At 41.9% G+C, this 17237-nt stretch overlaps 1 protein-coding gene across 1 annotated transcript in view; it reads right to left on the reverse strand.

Annotated features, from left to right (window-relative positions):
* Positions 1-1546: 1546 nt before the first annotated feature.
* Rerg (RAS like estrogen regulated growth inhibitor) overlaps positions 1547-17237 on the reverse strand; it is a 111846-nt gene continuing 96155 nt past the window's right edge. The window contains exons 3-4 of the mRNA XM_051155508.1: positions 3990-4063; positions 1547-2544 (exon numbers count right to left, since the gene is read on the reverse strand). Of these exons, the coding sequence (XP_051011465.1) occupies positions 2137-2544; positions 3990-4063 (482 nt within the window). The 3' untranslated portion in view covers positions 1547-2136. The remainder of the gene's footprint in view (positions 2545-3989; positions 4064-17237) is intronic.

Genomic DNA, 17237 nt, shown 5'->3' on the forward strand with positions numbered 1-17237 from the left:
TTCCGTTTGCATTGTCCAAATGGACATCTCTGAAAATCAATCACCATGGCACTGACGTCATTCTTTAACAGGTATTCTCGCTGAAATGTGAGTTTTTTACTTCTTTCTTGCTTCCTACCCTTTGTATACTTTTAACTCTTTCTTTCACGTTTGCTATCCCTTCTTCCTGTAAGAATGAAGCATGCAGCTCTCCAACTTCCCTTGGGTTCTTCATTCACCATCACTCTTCAGATCTCCCTATTTTCATTCCATGCTGTTTCCACTACTTACAAGATTTTCACGTCTTTCTTAGATTGTTCTAATGTATTCTTTCAATTTGGGTCATGTACCATTAAGTGGGCTATATAAAGTTATATATTCGGCATATATAAACATCTTCACAGTGAATGGGTGAACATGAGAATAATGGAGGTCAGTTCCCCCTCATCACTCCAGTTTGTACTATCATTCCTACAATCCAGGCTAAGAATTGTCTAGTAGGTTAACAATGTGGACCACAGAGGTTGACTCTGTTCTCCGGCTACCCTCTAGACACCCACGTGGACTTGGCGAAATCACTTCCTTTCCTTTCTGACTCAATATCTGCACCTTCCCCATGGTAATCACAGCACTACTGTCTTAGGATAATAGTGACAATTTGGGGAGAAAATGAACAAAGTGCCCAAAATTAAGTGCTTGGGTATTCTAAAAGTAGCAGCTATTATTATTAGCAGGAGCTAATTTCTTTTTTAAATCGTATCCATTAAGTCTTCCTTTTGCAATTTAGTTGCTTCCCAAGGCTTCCCTAAACTTACAAACTATTCACACACACACACACACACACACACACACACACACACACACACACACACACACACAAACTCAGCAGTATTTGAAAATTATACTTTTTATTTTAGTCACATAAAACAAAGTCAGTTACACCAGATTGCTCAAATACATTGGTGAATTAAAGCCTCCAATGCTTACAAATTTTATACATACTTATATGTATACATATAAATACATACATATGTAAAAGATATATATTTTTTCTTCTAAAATAAAGTGCCCAAATCTTAATATATGGGGCAGGAAATGGAGAAAAAGGTCATAAACTCTTGGCAGTTACGTAACATCCACGCTCATTCAGGTATAATGAATTTTAATCATCCATTCTTTTTCTGAATTCTCCCACGTGAATTAATCTTAGTCAAAGGTTAAACAGCTAAGAAGGCCTGTGGCCAACTTCCTGAATCAGAGGCTGGCTCCTTCTGACCACATGGGATTCAGCCACGGTTTCCAGTGAGGAATAACTAAACATCATAATTTTCTTATTTAGAGGGTCACCTTTCCGCTACAGTGCTAATAGAGTAATAAACAAACCGGGTACCTCTAATTATAATTCCTCTACTAACATTCAGGGAATTCAAGCTTCGGTACAAAGATTCCAGGTGTGTTCCGTCACCCAAGCGTCGGGGAGCAAAGCCACAGCACGGTGTGAATAGGGGTCTTCTTTCTTTTGTTATTAGGGAAAGTGTAATAGACTCGGGGGTGTAAGGAATGCTAAAGATCAGTGAGAGAACCAACTTGAATTGAAATGGACAGTTACATTACAAAAACAAAAATCTGTGATAACATTTCAACCTAAAAATGAAATAAAGAAAAACTGCATAATTTAAGAAAGATAACAATAACAACATCAATAATAAAACCTCACTTCAAATGGGAACTAGAGTTCTGTTCCCCACTCCAACCACTCAGCTACCTTCTCAACTCCTCAGCAGACATCCCAAAACCTATGGTGACCTTTGTAGTCTTCCACAAGAAGCAGAATCCTAAACTGCCTTTGAAAAGACTTCACCTCATTTAAGCCTAAAGTTAGCGTCCACGAACCCAGCCACTGCAGCATCTTTGGTGGTTACAACTTCAAACTACTCTAGCACGGATCCTACGCAAGCAGGAAAAGGAGAGACCGTCACAGCATGGGACCACAGAAGACACTCGAGAACGTCCCAGCAGAAAGCAGACCGGAAACCGGGAGAAACCCTGACGTTTCCCAAAGTCAGAATAAGGAATAGAATACTTTGCTCGTGTTTGGAAGGGCAAAAGAAGAGCCAGGAAGGACTTCCCATTTTTCGGCACACCTTGGCAGGGCCTCTAACTACTGATTTTGGTGAGCATCTTGTTAATCGCTTGCTTGACGTGTGTGGTGGAGCTGCGTCGCCTTGTCTTGCCTTGCACCATCCTCCTGCGACGCACCTCGCGACAGAGCTCATAGAATACCTCGGCGATGTTCCCTTCTCCCGTGCAGGCCGAACATTCGTAAAACGCACAAGCCAGTTCTGTAGCCAGCTTCTCCCCTTCTTCTGTGCTCACTTGTCTGGAGTGGTCCAAGTCTGCTTTGTTTCCGACCAAGATGAGAGTTACGTTTTTGGGCTTTTTGATTTCATCTAAGACGTTCTTCAGCGGCAGCACTTCTTCAAAGCTCCCTCTATCAGTGATATCGTAGACCAGCACGAAGCCTTCCCCCCAGCGCATGTGCCCTTCCCTCTGGATAGTGTCTTCCTGTGGGCAAAGAAAAGACCCATGAGCAGGAGACCTGGGCCCAAAAGTGCACACTGTTATTGCGTAGTTATCCCTTATTTATGCCGCCTTGGATTTGCTTGTTATTAAATGTCTTGGCTGTTTTCCTGGATGAGCTTATTTTTTTAATCAGTTTGGAAGATAAGTACAGCTCACCCCCTCCATTTGTCTTAATATTCTTCTTGTTCAGATTATAGATAGTTGATAACCCCAAGAACAGAAAAACAAAACAAAACAAACAAACAAACAAACAAACCAGTGACAAGCTGTATAAAGTCTACTGTTTAAGCTTGAGGATTAGGATCCCCCCACCCCACCCCAATGCTCTAATTTGTGTTATACAGTAGTGGTGACGATGAAAATTCTCCTGCAGTGACTGTCCGAGGGGTGACTGACTACTCCTTCATAAGAAGAAAACTTGGATAGTCTGAAGGTGTTGCTGCTTGAGTCTAGAGGTGCATGCACCTGCGATTCTAGTGCTTGGCGGCTGATGTGAGATGATGTCATGTTCCAGCCTGAGCTATGTGGTCAGATGATGAGATAGAAACTGTCTGAGGGACGAGGGATGGAGGGGGAGGGAGGGAGGGAGTGGAGGAGAAGAATAAAGACAAGAAGAGAAGGAGAAAAGAAGAAAGGAAGGAAAAGAGAAGGAAGGAAGAAGAAAGGAGAGGGAGAAAAGCATTGTTTTCACAGGGTTTATTGTCTTCTAGAGGCTTCTGCCTGTCTCAGTGTTCAGTGCTGTGTGAAGGGCCATGCCTAAGGTGGGGGGGAGGAGAAGGAAATGAGGTTAATTAATTTCAGGAGCATATTTTTTCTTGGATTAAACACTTTGATTCAAGTATTCATGAAGGCCACAGGTCCTTGCTACAGCACCAAGGGCATGACTGGCCACCTAACCTTTACTCCTGTGGTCATTTATATATTTGGGAACAAAGACCTGATCTGACTGATGTCAAAGAAAATTTGCAAGTGCTGCAGGGGAGCATCTCCACATAATGGGACCCGAAACACACAAGCAAACCTGTGTGTGGTGGTCAGAGAGGACTGGCGTGTAGACCAAGGCTCTCTCAAATACCTTACACATGAGGACATGAGTAATTCTTTCCAATAGAGACGCTTATTTAAATCCATCCAAGCATTTCAAAAAACCTGGTTATAGAAACCTGTGAATACATTGGCACCCTCACCCTCTAAATATGGAATGAGATTCTACTCTAGATGGTCTGTGGCTATTGAACTATCTCCAGTGCCTTTGTAAAGCACAGGGCTGCTTACACAAGATCAAAGTACATAAGTGTTCATGTAGGAAGTGACTAGATAATGGAAGCTATGTGCTTTCAGTCATGTATAAAAAAGTGCTGGAGTTTTCCTTTTACATTATCATCTCTCTTTTATCTGATGCGGTAGACAGCTGCACGCCTGCTCACCTGGCCAGCGGTGTCTAGGATCTCCATAGAAACAAGTTCATCATCGATGGTCGCCTGGTGTCGGTAGGTCGATTCTGAAAGAATGGCAAAGTGAAGAAGGCACAAAGGCCCATGTGAGGTTTAATTTGATCCTTTAAGTGAGAAATTTGGCACAGGAAGACTATTTCTGCCTTTGTAGCAATTGGGGAAGGTGAGGGCAAGGAGCTGTGCAGGGAAGAGAGGATGGATGGAAGGACAGAGGGACAGAGAAACATCATTGCATTCCTCAGAGCTTCATAAGGGCCCAAGCTCAAGATGGCGGCCTCTTTGCTCCTCTCTCCTTTCCTCAAGGCTGCGTCATGTTCTCCCATGAGGCCAGCTCCCTACCGCTCTTTTCCATTTAACTTAGATGAGGTCTCTACTTTCTGAAGCAAACCAGGCATTTTCCATACAAAATACATTCTGCCTTGATCAGTGGTTTGTTTGTTTGTTTGTTTTTTTAAACAGAAAAACCTAATGTGTCTCTTCCTAACGTGAAGCCTGCAAAGAATCCTCAGCATTGGAGGGAGTAAAGCAGAACTGAGAGACTAGGACTTCGACAGATTTCATGAAAAGTAGACAAAGATGGAGGCTTCTTCCTCACCCTTCTAACCCCAGCAATTTAAAACAAAGGATTTGCTTTCTATCTCCCTTACCAGTAGGACAGAGCTGTTGGCTGACAGGGCAAGACTGATCAGGATGTGGGGCAGTCAGTCATTTTACCCTTGTTCCTAAATTACAGGAGGAAAATCCTTCAGAGACTTTTTTCGGGATTTTTTTAAAAAATATGTTTCTTTTTTAAAAAACATATACATTTATATTATTACACATGAATAAAATAGACTACATACAGCAGCAAGAACCACAAGACAATCAGGAATTATATAAATGTTACATTCATAGTGATTGGGCTATTTGTATTTGGCAAACTTGAAGTAAACATCTTTCCTATCTTGTTGAGTCTAAATCCCTGAATGAAAATCAGTATCTATCATATCTCATTTCTGTTAACTTAAAACATTTATCTTGATCTAAAAACATCTTAACCCCTAACCAACTAAGATTAACTGTAAGATCAAACTATCTGGTCTTCAACCTCATCAGAGACTTAAGAATGAATAAAACTTAATTACCTGAGTGAACTGAAAGTGCAGGTTAGCAGCTTCCAAAATGAAGAAATGACAGAGACAGTTTGCTGCCTGAACAGTCACCCAACACTCCCTACAACCTTGGAGCATCATCTACAGCCTTCTACCCCAGTATATCTGACAGACATATTTGTGAGGCAGGAACTATTGAGGACTTGTTTACCCTGTCTTGGCAGAGTTCTGCCATCAACTTTGCCTGCATCTAAGCTTGCCCATTTTTAGGCAGAATTCTGTCTGTGGCAGAAACAAGGAAATTTTGCCCAGTGGCTTGTTGGGCACATCTGCAGCCATCTCCATAAGGAGGTTCTTTGATGTTGATCATCTTCTTTGAGGTAGGCTGGGTGTTGCCAGGAGTTAACCTGTCTTGTCAAAGAATCTTTAGGATAATAAAAACATCTTTAAATGCCATATTTTGTAGGTCTCTGAGGCCTTTGAAGACTATAACTATTTTACCTTATGTATCTATAGAATCGTATCTATTTGTTAGACCTAGGATATATATTGTGATAAAATTATACTAGTATTTGACCATGATTTGTTCAACTAACAATTAGCTTGCATTACTTAATTATCCCAAATAGGCTGCAGCACCACTTTCAAGGTATTGGAAGTAAATCTAGTATTATAACTGAGTTGGATGGGTATAATACCTCATATTAGAGTAGAAATTATATATATATATATATGTATATATATGTGTGTATATATAGTGTGTGTGCGCGTATGTGTGTGAAGAATAATCTTAGATTTGAATTCTATACCAATGTATCAAAATTATACTTGTTTTGCATCAATATACAAAATTCTATACCAATGAATTAAAAACAAGGAAATCTTGAAATGGATGGAACTGCAGACAATCATCCTGAGTGAGGTAACTCAGATCCAGAAAGACACACATGGTATGTTCTCATGTTAGCCACTTAATTCAGGTTGACCACATTACCATACAGAGACTGATGTGCCAACAAGTCCATGTAGAATGTGGACCTGGACCTTCTGCTCAGAAGTAGTAGACAGGCAGCACAGTCTCCTTCAGAGACTTTTAAAAGTCCTGCTCTGCTTTGCAGACGATGTTTGCTGTACTGTATCTGGTTCCTCGCCTCTAATAAAAGCTTTTCTTCACTGGCTGATTTCCATTCTGCTACCTGTCACACTCCAGCTTTGCCAGCCTTTTATTTCCTTAACTTACAGATGGAACAACAGCGACAGCGATACGGAACCTGATCAAGACCCCCTAGAATGTAACAGGTTGAACCCATGAGGTGGAGCTATCAGGGGCCTTGAGATAGAGGTGGCTGAGCTTGTGTTTGGTGGTGAGTGAAAAATGGCAACCCATGGTATAAAGGGTCTGGGGATGTAGAGCGAGGAATGGGGTAACGCAGATTCCTCCTTCACGCTGCCCCGTCAAAGCAGAAAACAGCAGCTGTTCCGTACCAGCTCAGTGGCTGGGTCCATAGTGGAGTGCTTCCCAAACCCTGAAAGGATAAGAAGATGGTTCTCCTCTTCTTAAGTAAAATCAAAGATCAAAGCAGTGTCAACTGGTGTTGCCATATTTGAAAGCTGCAATGCAGACAAAGGAGCCAAGAGTGACTGACTGAGCTGGCGGAGGGCACCTTCTCAGAAGGTGTCCGTAGCTCATAAGAAGGAAAGCATGATTTGAATTTTTTTTTTATAGTTTTTCAAGACAGGGTTTCTCTGTGTAGCTTTGGCTGTCCTGTACTCACTTTGTAGGCCAGGCTGGCCTAGAACTCACACGATCCACCTGCCTCTGCCCGCCGAGTGCTGGGATTAAAGGCGTGCACCACCACCGCCCGGCTATGATTTGAAATCTTAATAAAAAGTTTGGGTAACAAATTTATAAATCTTATTATTTATATATATATATAAAAAAAGAGCCTCAGTGGAGAAAATAAAATCTATAGGGGAATGGTAACAGCTGAGGTCGTATTGTCTAAGACTTTCTGAGGAAGAAAGTGCCGAAAGCCCTAGGACACAAATATCCAAAAGAATGTATCCACTACAGTGAAATGTAGGGATATTGATGACAAACGGGTGCGGTGAAGAGAAAAACAAAGTGTACTCCCCATGAAAGAACATGGCTCAGTTAACACTGGACTTCTTACTAGAGAAACTGAGTCCAGGGCATTGGTGGCACAAACAAATCAGTGGAACTGTCTCTGAAACTGTCCCGCATTACAATTCTTGGTGATGCTCATGTGTCTTCAGGATGGATGCAAACATCAAAGGCAAGTTCAACCAACAAACATTTCAGGAAAAAGGGGGCAGGGACTAGAAAAACTGAACTAAGTACTCAATTTCATAAAATAGGAGAGGGAATCCAGAATAAATTTTTAAAATGATGGGCGGACACAGGCCATGTGACAGCCCTAGCAGCAGGTAGTTCAAAAGCAGCAACAGGAAAATAAACAATGAAGAAAATTGTAGGCTCATCCTATGTTTGAACGTAAAACCAAGAACTGCAGCTTAAAATTTTTCATTGAGGGGGGCTGGAGAAATGGCAGGCCACCTAACACAATTACTAACTGGGTGTTTGTGCATACCTGTCCCTAATTATCTACTTAATCAAGTAAGCAAGCCTGGTGTTACCTCTCCTGGGGACTAGGTGAGAAGCCAGTGCTTTGGTTTGTTCATTTCTTCAGCTCACTTTACCTTGCAGACTGGGCAACTGACCTTCCTTCCTTCCTCCCTCTCTCCCTTCCTTCCTCCCTCTCTCCCTTCCTTCCTCCCTCCCGCCCTCCTTCCCTCCCTCCTTTCTCTTCTTCCTTCCTTTTCTCCTTTCTTCCTTCCTGTCTACTACTTTGCAAAATCTTTGCAGCCTTTGGAGACCACTTTCCTGTTTTCTTACAGTAAACAATTCTCTATCCAAGGCACCTAGTGTGGAGAAGATGCTTGCTGTGGCAGGACTTAGCCACCTAGGGGCCTTTAGTACTGTGAACAGTCACGGCAGGCGCCGGCATAGCTCAATCTTCTTCTGAAAAGTTGTCATTTTGAAATGAGACCACACTCAGTACACTTGAATAAATGTAGCTTGTATCTTGTCCCTCTCCTGGAACTCATGATCCATACATGTCAACTCTCATCTGAAGAGCATTCGGGACTGCACCTGCTTATGTTAAATGACAGATTACAGCTTCCTGTGATGGAATATTCTCTGAAATGCCATTTACAGCAGCTACTGCTTCCGGGTTGTTTTCCCAATCACTTCCTTCCTTCTTCTTGAGTCTCGGGCCTAAGGAGAAGCCCAGCTGGCCGCACATGTGTGAGGCATCCATGCCCTTTTGGTCCTTCCCCTGGATTGCTCTTCTGTGCCTTTTGTATTGACCTTCTCGTTTTGAATGACCGGCACCAGCCTTGCAGTCTGGAAAACAGAAACCCGGGCTCTCACCCATCTCTTTGCCCCAAAATTCGTCTCAGAGGAAAGGACTCTCTGTCCTTTGTGGCTCCCGTGATAAATCGGCTGTGGGTCTGAGCCTCAGAAGGCCACCACAGTGGGGGGCAGGGGGGTAGCAGAAGAGAGTGAAACCTGCATGAAGTTGTGCGATTTTTTTGCTGTTTGTTAACTGAAACGAAACAGATGAAATGCAGGAGACGAGGGAATGTCTGACGCAGACAGCAGCGGGTGGCGGAACAATTTCATCTGAGATGAATACTGTTTTCACACTGTTTTGAGCATTCTTTCTTTCATGTATCTTTCTCATTATAAACTCATTTTTCTCTACATGCAAGGTAATGAAAATATTATCTAACAAGGTAAAATATTGGATATGAACTTGTGAGCTAGTGTGAGATGATTCTAACAAAACACATACATTCTGTTTTGTTTTGTTTTGTTTTTTTTTCTTTCAAAATTCAAAGAAAAGCTAGAAGTGAGAAGGCCTGGTATACAAAGTGAGTGCCAGGTCAGCCAGTGGTATATAGAGACTTTGTTTCAAAAAAACAAACCAAACCAAAACAAAGCACACACACAAAAAAACAAACAACAACAACAACAACAACAACAACAACAAAACAACTAAGGAGCTCACAGAGAATGAATCACCAGCCAAAGAGCATGCATAGGCTGGACCTGGGCCTCCTACACATACGCAGCAGACATGCAGCTGGGGTTTCCTAACAACTGGAGCAAGGGCTGTGTGTAAGTCTGTTGCCTGCCTATGGATCCTTTACCCCTAACTGGGCTGCCTCGCACGCTGCTCTTCCAGAGGACCCCAGTTTGATACTGAACCCTTACTTTGGGCAGCCTACAACTTTCTCTCCCGGTCAATGATCAACGAGATGCCTTAGCCTCAACAGACACCTGCACAGTCCACCCTCCCTAATCCGTAACTAAGAACAGTAAAAATAAACCTCTGAAAAACATGCATTCTGTGACATGTCTGTACATAAGTATTTACAGCGTGTATTTTGTACACTCTGGCAAGGTTGAACACTCACAGCTGTTTGTATGTGTTTAATCCATGGACTGACTTAGCTGCTTTGGACATTTCAACACATTTGTATGGCTGTTTGGCCGGTGCTGAGACAGCAGCAGTTAGTCATGTGGCTTTATACTAGAGTGGAAACTCTTCTGAGTTGATTTCTGTTGCTTGCCCGAGTGCAAACCAGTCGTGTCATCCTCAATGCAGCTTTGCTTCTCTGTTCACTAATTCACTATCTCCCCCTCCTAAAGTGTTATTACTAAGTCGTTCTAAGGTGTGGCAGAGTACTTTTGTTTTAGCGTCCAGTGGAGAGAACATGTTCCCTCTCCCTCTCCCTAGGGCCTTTCTAAGCAGAAGTTACAAGGCAGACAAGATGAACCAAGTACAGACCCAGTGGCGTGTGGGGTTGTCATGTCTCCTGACTCCTTCCCTTATTTCTAGGTGAACGTGTACTGTGGGCGGGGACACCAAGCCTGCATTCAAACACAGTGGGCAGCATCTTTACCCCAGGACAGTAGTGGCTGATGCTAATAAGCACTTCCTTCCTTCCTCTCTCCAGGCCTCCAACATGCACATGTGAGCAGAGACACACCCACAATTATGTGATATCATAAGTCTTTCTTTGTACTCGTGTGGCTGACAGCATTCTTTGCTGGTAATATGACTCTAGAAGGCAGGGGTTCAAGTTTTGATTGGGACTAGACATATATGGATTCTGTTTAGTCCACAGCCAGAAGCCACCTCCCACCATCAAGATTGTCTCCTGATTAGATGGATCACATCCAAACTCTGAGGAGTTTAAGGGATAGTTTTTGGTGTTTCTAACAAACCAGGCCTGAATCCTGGCAAAGAATCCACCGGCGAGATGAGAAAATCCAAGGGAAACGAAAAATCATTCCATATAAAGGATTATGGTATTTTCTGAGACTACATTCTTCAAAACACTGTATTAAAAAGTTCACTCATTGTGAAACGGGTACAGTTCCCTTAGCCTCTACTCTACTCTTTGTTTGTACCTCTAATAAGGATCATCCAGATAGAACCTTTCATAAGCAAATAACAAAACACGAAGGCAACAAAAATAAGTAAGAAAAACACTGGGCTTGAAATTTAGAAGCCTAGAATCACTGGCCATTGTAATAGTGTGCTAGTTAGATATTGTGACACAATACTGTAACCCAAGCCCAGCTGTCCCTGGAAAGAAAGACCAATTGAGGAATTGTGACCATCTGCTTGGCTTATGGGCGTGTCTGTGAGGCATTTTCTGGATTGCCAATTGAAGTAGGAGGGTACAGCCCACGGTGGGTAGTGCCATCCCCAGCACTCTGTCAAGTGGACCTGCGCTGTATTAGAAGGACAGTGGAGGAAGCTATGGGGAAGGTTTCAAGGCTCTGCCTTGACATCCTGCCTTGCGGTCCCTGCCCCCTCAGGATGGACTGTGATTGACGTGTAAACCAAATGAACTCTTTTCTTTTCAGGTTGCTTTTGGTTGTGGTGTTGATCACAGCAACAGAAAACCAAACCGGGACAAAGAAGCAAAGTGTTTTTTTTACAGGATTGCTTCAGAGCAGTGGGGTGGTGTTCATAGCTGCCAGCTTCTCAAGAAACAACAAACGTTCAAAATAGGAAAACCTACTTCTTCAACTTCTGAGGAAGGGACTGAATTCAGAAGCCAAGAAGATAGCTTCTCCTCCCTCTTCCTTTTTCTCCTTCACAAATACACCACTCTGTTTTATAATATAACTATCTCGGTTGCTGGTTGTTTTGAAACTTGTAAAGTACCCATGAGTTCCACAAAGATCCAGTCTTTCCCTATGGGAGTAGGAAGTTAAGCCCAAAAAGGGTAATTTCTCTTAAATCCAAGGGCTTTCTGTGTGATGGAAAATTAACGGGTCTTCAGTGTTCACGCCTACACAGATCCCCTCTCCAGTGTGCGAACTAATGACAGCATCACCTGCCAGTGAGTCATGCACCTGCTCCTCCTGAAGGTGGAGGAAGGCTCTGGTTGCTTAGCAGCAAGGGTCCTCTTTGCAGCATGATGCTTCCCAGGGAAGGATGTCTGCACTTCAGATAGCCAGTGCGGACTCATTCCTATTTATAGCTGTTGCTGTTCAAAGTGACCAAAACAAACGGAAAAGGGTTCACCAAAAACTAATTAAAATTTGTAACATTAGTTACCAGAATCCATCCAGAGAGAGTTAAAAATGCCACACCAGAGGCACTCTCACATTATCTGGAGACGAGACGTGGATGGGTCGTATCTGCATTGTCTAATTGCTGTCCTAGAGTGTGAGGGGACCATCATAGCCCGGCGGGAAGATCTGGTCCCGCAGGAGACCGCCAGAGCTCTGCAAGGCTAGTCTTACTAACCGCCCAGCCGCAAGGCCCTGGCCCTGCGCTCCCTGCTCCCCGAAAGAGAGAGCCCAGCTGAGCTGGCCCTGCGCTCCCTGCTCCTCGAACGAGAGAGCCCAGCTGGAGATCCTGGCCCGAGCAAGGCAGGCACTCTCACATTATCGGGAGACGAGACATGGATGGGCCGTGTTTGCAGTGTCTAATTGCTGTCCTAGAGTGTGAGGGATCCATCATAGCCCGGCAGGAAGATTTGATCCTGGCCTGAGCAAGGCAGGCACTCTCACTTTATCCGGAGACGAAAAGAGGGTCTTACTTGCAGTGTCTAATTGCTGACCAAGAGCAACCTTGGTCCCTCCAGGCATATAGTACTGGGAGAGGTTGGGCACTGCTACAGAGTATAGAGGCAGAGCTAAAAGACAACTACACCCCCAGAAGATCTGATCTACCTGGGGTCTTGACTACAAAGCCACAGGAAGGACAGGCAGCTGGGATCAACCTACTCAGCCAGAACGTTTGTCTGCGGACCTTATTATAGGTCCCAAGACTGCTGATCTGAATTACAGCAGTAAAGTCCAAACAGATATCTACTTTGGCTGGCTCAGCCTGGAGCCTAGGGGGCAGAGGAAAATCACCAGGAGTGAAACCGGATCACCTACCTGTTCCACAAAAATACGCCCTGATCCCCACAGGCAAGAGCACCTGACCTATAATCAGTCATCAATTAACCACTCTCAACCAGCGAAGGTCACTACAAAATACCTTCCAACATCAGAGCCATCAAAATGACAAGAGGACAGCGTAAGAATGCTATCAAAAGCCAAAACAGTTTGACATCTCCGGATCCCAACATTCCCAATGAAAACAACCTAGAGAACCTAACATCAATGGATAGGCAAGAAAATGACCTCAAGTCCTTAGTAAAGAAGATGATAATGGAAGAAACAAATAAAATCTGTAAACAAATGCAGGAGAAGGCAAACAAGAGGGCTGAAGAGTTAAAAGATTCATATAAAGAGGCACTTGAAGAATTTCAGAAAAATACAAATAACCAGATGATGGAAATCATTAAAACAGTCCAAGACATGAAGATAAAAATGGAAGCTACAATGCAGGAACACACAGAAGAAAAACGTGATCAAGAGTCTGCAAAGAAGAAAGCAAGCATCTCAGAGATGGCCTTATCTAACAGATTGCAAGAAATGGAAGAACGAATATCGGAACTTGAAGATACAATCGCAGAACTGGAAACAACCATTCAGGGAAATGCTAAATCTGAAAAATTCCTGACACAGACCATACAAGAATTAAAAGACAACACGAAATGACAAAACTTAAGAATAATTGGGATAGAGGAAAGGGATGCTAGCCGACTCCACAGCCCAGAATATATCTTTAATCAGATAACGGAAGAAAATTTCCCCAATTTGAAGAAGGAGATGCATACGAGCATACAAGAGGCCTACAGAACACCAAATAGAATAGACCTGAAAAGAAAATCTTCCTGCCACATAATAATAACAACACAAAATATACAGAACAAGGAAAAATATTAAAAGCTGCAAGAGAAAAAGGCCGAGTAACATATGAAGGCAAACCTATCAGAATTACTCCTGACTTCTCAGCAGAACCCATGAAAGCCAGAAGGGCCTGGACAGAGGTGCTGCAAACCCTAAGAGAACACAGATACCAGGCAAGACTACTATATCCAGCAAAATTACCAACAACCATTGACGGAGAAGACAATATATTCCATGACAAAAACAAATTCAAACAGTACCTAGCCACAAATCTGGCTTTACAGAAGTTACTAGAAGAAAAACTCCACGCCAACTGGTCAAACTACAACCATAACTACATAGGAAGTAGGTAACAATACCATTGCAAAATCACAACCTCACAAAATCTTGACTGTTACAAATACCAAAAATGAAGGGACTTACCAATCACTGATCATCAATATCTCTCAACGTCAATGGTCTCAATTCTCCAATAAAAAGACACAGACTAACGGAGTGGATGCATAAACATGACCCAACATTCTTCTGCATTCAAGAAACACACCTCAACCACAAGGACAGACATTGCCTCAGAGTAAAAGGTTGGGGAAAAATATTCCAAGCAAATGGTCACAAGAAACAAGCTGGGGTAGCCATTCTAATATCTAATAAAATAGACTTTCAACCAAAATTAATCAAAAGAGATGAAGATGGACACTTCGTACTTGTCAAAGGTAAAGTCAACCAAGAAGACATCACGATTTTGAACATCTATGCTCCGAATACAAGGGCTCCCACATTTGTAAAAGACCTATTAACAAAGCTTGCCCCACTCATCGATACCCACACATTAATAGTGGGAGATTTCAACACCCCACTTTCACTCAAGGATAGGCCTTTGATTCAAAAACTAAGCTGGGAAATAACTAATGTCATGAAGCAAATGGATCTAACAGATATCTACAGAACTTTCCACCCAAACGCTAAGGAGTATACATTTTTCTCCGCACCCCACGGAACATTCTCTAAAATTGATCACATAGTTGGTCATGAAGCAAACCTCAACAGATACAAGAAGATTGAAATAATACCTTGTATCTTATCAGATCACCATGGTCTCAGGCTGGACTTCAACAGCAACAGAAATAACAAAAAGCATTCTAACACGTGGAAACTAAACAACTTTCTACTTAATGACACATGGGTCACAGAAGAAATAAAGGAAGAAATAAAAGACTTCCTGAAATTCAATGAAAATGATGGAACAACATACCCAAATTTGTGGGACACATTGAAAGCAGTGCTAAGAGGAAAATTCATAGCATTAAGTGCCTTTAAAAAGAAAATGGAATCATCCCACATAAACAACTTAACAATACATCTGGAAGCTGTAGAAAAAAAAGAAGCAGAAACACCCAAGAGAAGTAGACGCCTAGAAATAATCAAACTCAGGCCTGAAATCAATAAATTAGAAACAAAGAGAACAATCCAAAGAATCAACAAAACCAAGAGCTGGTTCTTTGAGAAAATTAACACGATAGACAAACCGTTAGCCAATCTAACTAAAAGACGGAGAAACACTATCCAAATTAACAAAATCAGAAATGAAAAGGGAGACATAACAACAGACACCGAAGAAATACAAAGAATCGTAAGAACCTACTTTAAAGGCATTTATGCCACAAAATTAAAAAATTCAAGGAAAATGGACAAATTTCTCGACCGATTCCATTTGCCGAAATTGAACCAAGACCAGATAAACAAATTAAATAGCCCTATTTCGCCTATAGAAATAGAAGCAACCATTGATAGTCTCCCAACCAAAAAAAGCCCAGGGCCAGATGGTTTCAGTGCAGAATTCTACCAGACCTTCAAAGAGGAGCTAATACCGATACTATTCAAGCTATTCCGAAAGATAGAAATGGAAGGAATATTACCAAATTCCTTCTATGAGGCCACAGTCACATTGATACCTAAACTTCACAAAGATCCAACAAAAAAAGAGAATTTCAGACCAATTTCTCTTATGAACATTGATGCAAAAATACTCAACAAAATTCTCGCAAAGCGAATACAACAGAATATCAAAGACATCATTCACCATGACCAGGTAGGATTCATTCCAGGCATGCAGGGATGGTTTAACATACAGAAATCCAGCAATGTAATCCACATATAAACAAACTGAAAGAGAAAAACCACATGATCATCTCTTTAGATGCAGAAAAAGCATTTGACAAAATCCAACCCTCATTTATGTTCAAAGTTCTGGAGAGATCGGGAATACAAGGCACTTATCTAAACATAATAAAGGCTATATACAGCAAACCAACAGCAACATTAAATTAAATGGAGAGATACTCAAGGAAATCCCTCTAAAATCGGGAACCAGACAAGGCTGCCCTCTGTCCCCATATCTCTTCAATATAGTTCTTGAAGTTCTAGCCAGAGCAATAAGACAGCAAAAGGAGATCAAGGGGATCCAAATGAGAAAAGAAGAAGTCAAATTATCCTTATTTGCAGATGATATGATAGTGTATATAAGTGACCCGAAAAATTCCACCAGAGAACTCCTACAGCTGATAAACACCTTCAGCAAACTGGCAGGATACAAAATAAACTCAAAAAAGTCAGTAGCTTTCCTGTATACAAATGACAAACAGACAGAGGAAGAAATTAGGAAAACTGCTCCCTTCACGATAGCCACAAACAATATAAAATATCTAGGAGTAACTCTAACCAAGCAAGTGAAGGACTTATTCGAAAAAAACTTCAAATCTCTGAAGAAAGAGATTGAAGATGACATGAGAAGATGGAGGGATTTACATTGTTCGTGGATTGGGAGAATCAACATAGTAAAAATGGCTATCCTACCAAAGCAATTTACAGATTCAACGCAATCCCTATCAAAATACCTACAAAATATTTTGAAGATATTGAAAGATCAATTCTCAAATTCATATGGAGAAATAAAAAACCCAGAATAGCAAAAACAATCCTATACAACAAAAGATCCTCCGGAGGAATCTCCATACCTGATCTCAAGCTGTACTACAGAGCAACAGTAATTAAAACAGCATGGTACTGGCAAAGGAATAGACTGGTGGATCAATGGAATCGAATTGAAGACCCAGAGATGAATCCACACACATTTGCTCACTTGATTTTTGACAAAGAAGCCAAATCTATTCAATGGAAAAAGGATAGCATCTTCAACAAATGGTGCTGGTCTAACTGGATGTCTACATGTGTCACCATGCACAAAACTCAAGTCCAAGTGGATTAAAGACCTCAACTTAAAACCAGAGACATTAAATCAGTTAGAGGAAAAAATGGGGAAGAGCCTGGGACACATAGGCACAGGAAACAACTTCCTGAACAGTACACCAACAGCCTAGGCCTTAATGTCAACAATTAAAAAATGGGACCTCATGAGGCTGAGAAGCTTCTGTAAGGCAGGAGACACTGTCAAGAGAACAAAGCGACAGCCTACAGAATGGGAAAAGATCTTCACCAACCCTGCATCTGACAAAGGTTTAATATCCAAAATATATAAAGAACTCAAGAAATTAAACACCACAAAACCAAACAACCCAATTGCGAAATGGGGCTTGGGACTTAACAGAGAATTCTCAACAGAGGAATATCAAATGGCCGAGAAACACTTAAAGAAATGCTCGTCCTCGTTATTCATCAGAGAAATGAAAATCAAAATGACACTGAGATTCCATCTTACACCCATCAGAATGGCTAAGATCAAAAACTCAAATGACACCACATGTTGGCGAGGAT

The sequence above is a fragment of the Acomys russatus genome, chromosome 13, assembly GCF_903995435.1.
Source record: "Acomys russatus chromosome 13, mAcoRus1.1, whole genome shotgun sequence".
Classification (NCBI taxonomy): domain Eukaryota; kingdom Metazoa; phylum Chordata; class Mammalia; order Rodentia; family Muridae; genus Acomys; species Acomys russatus.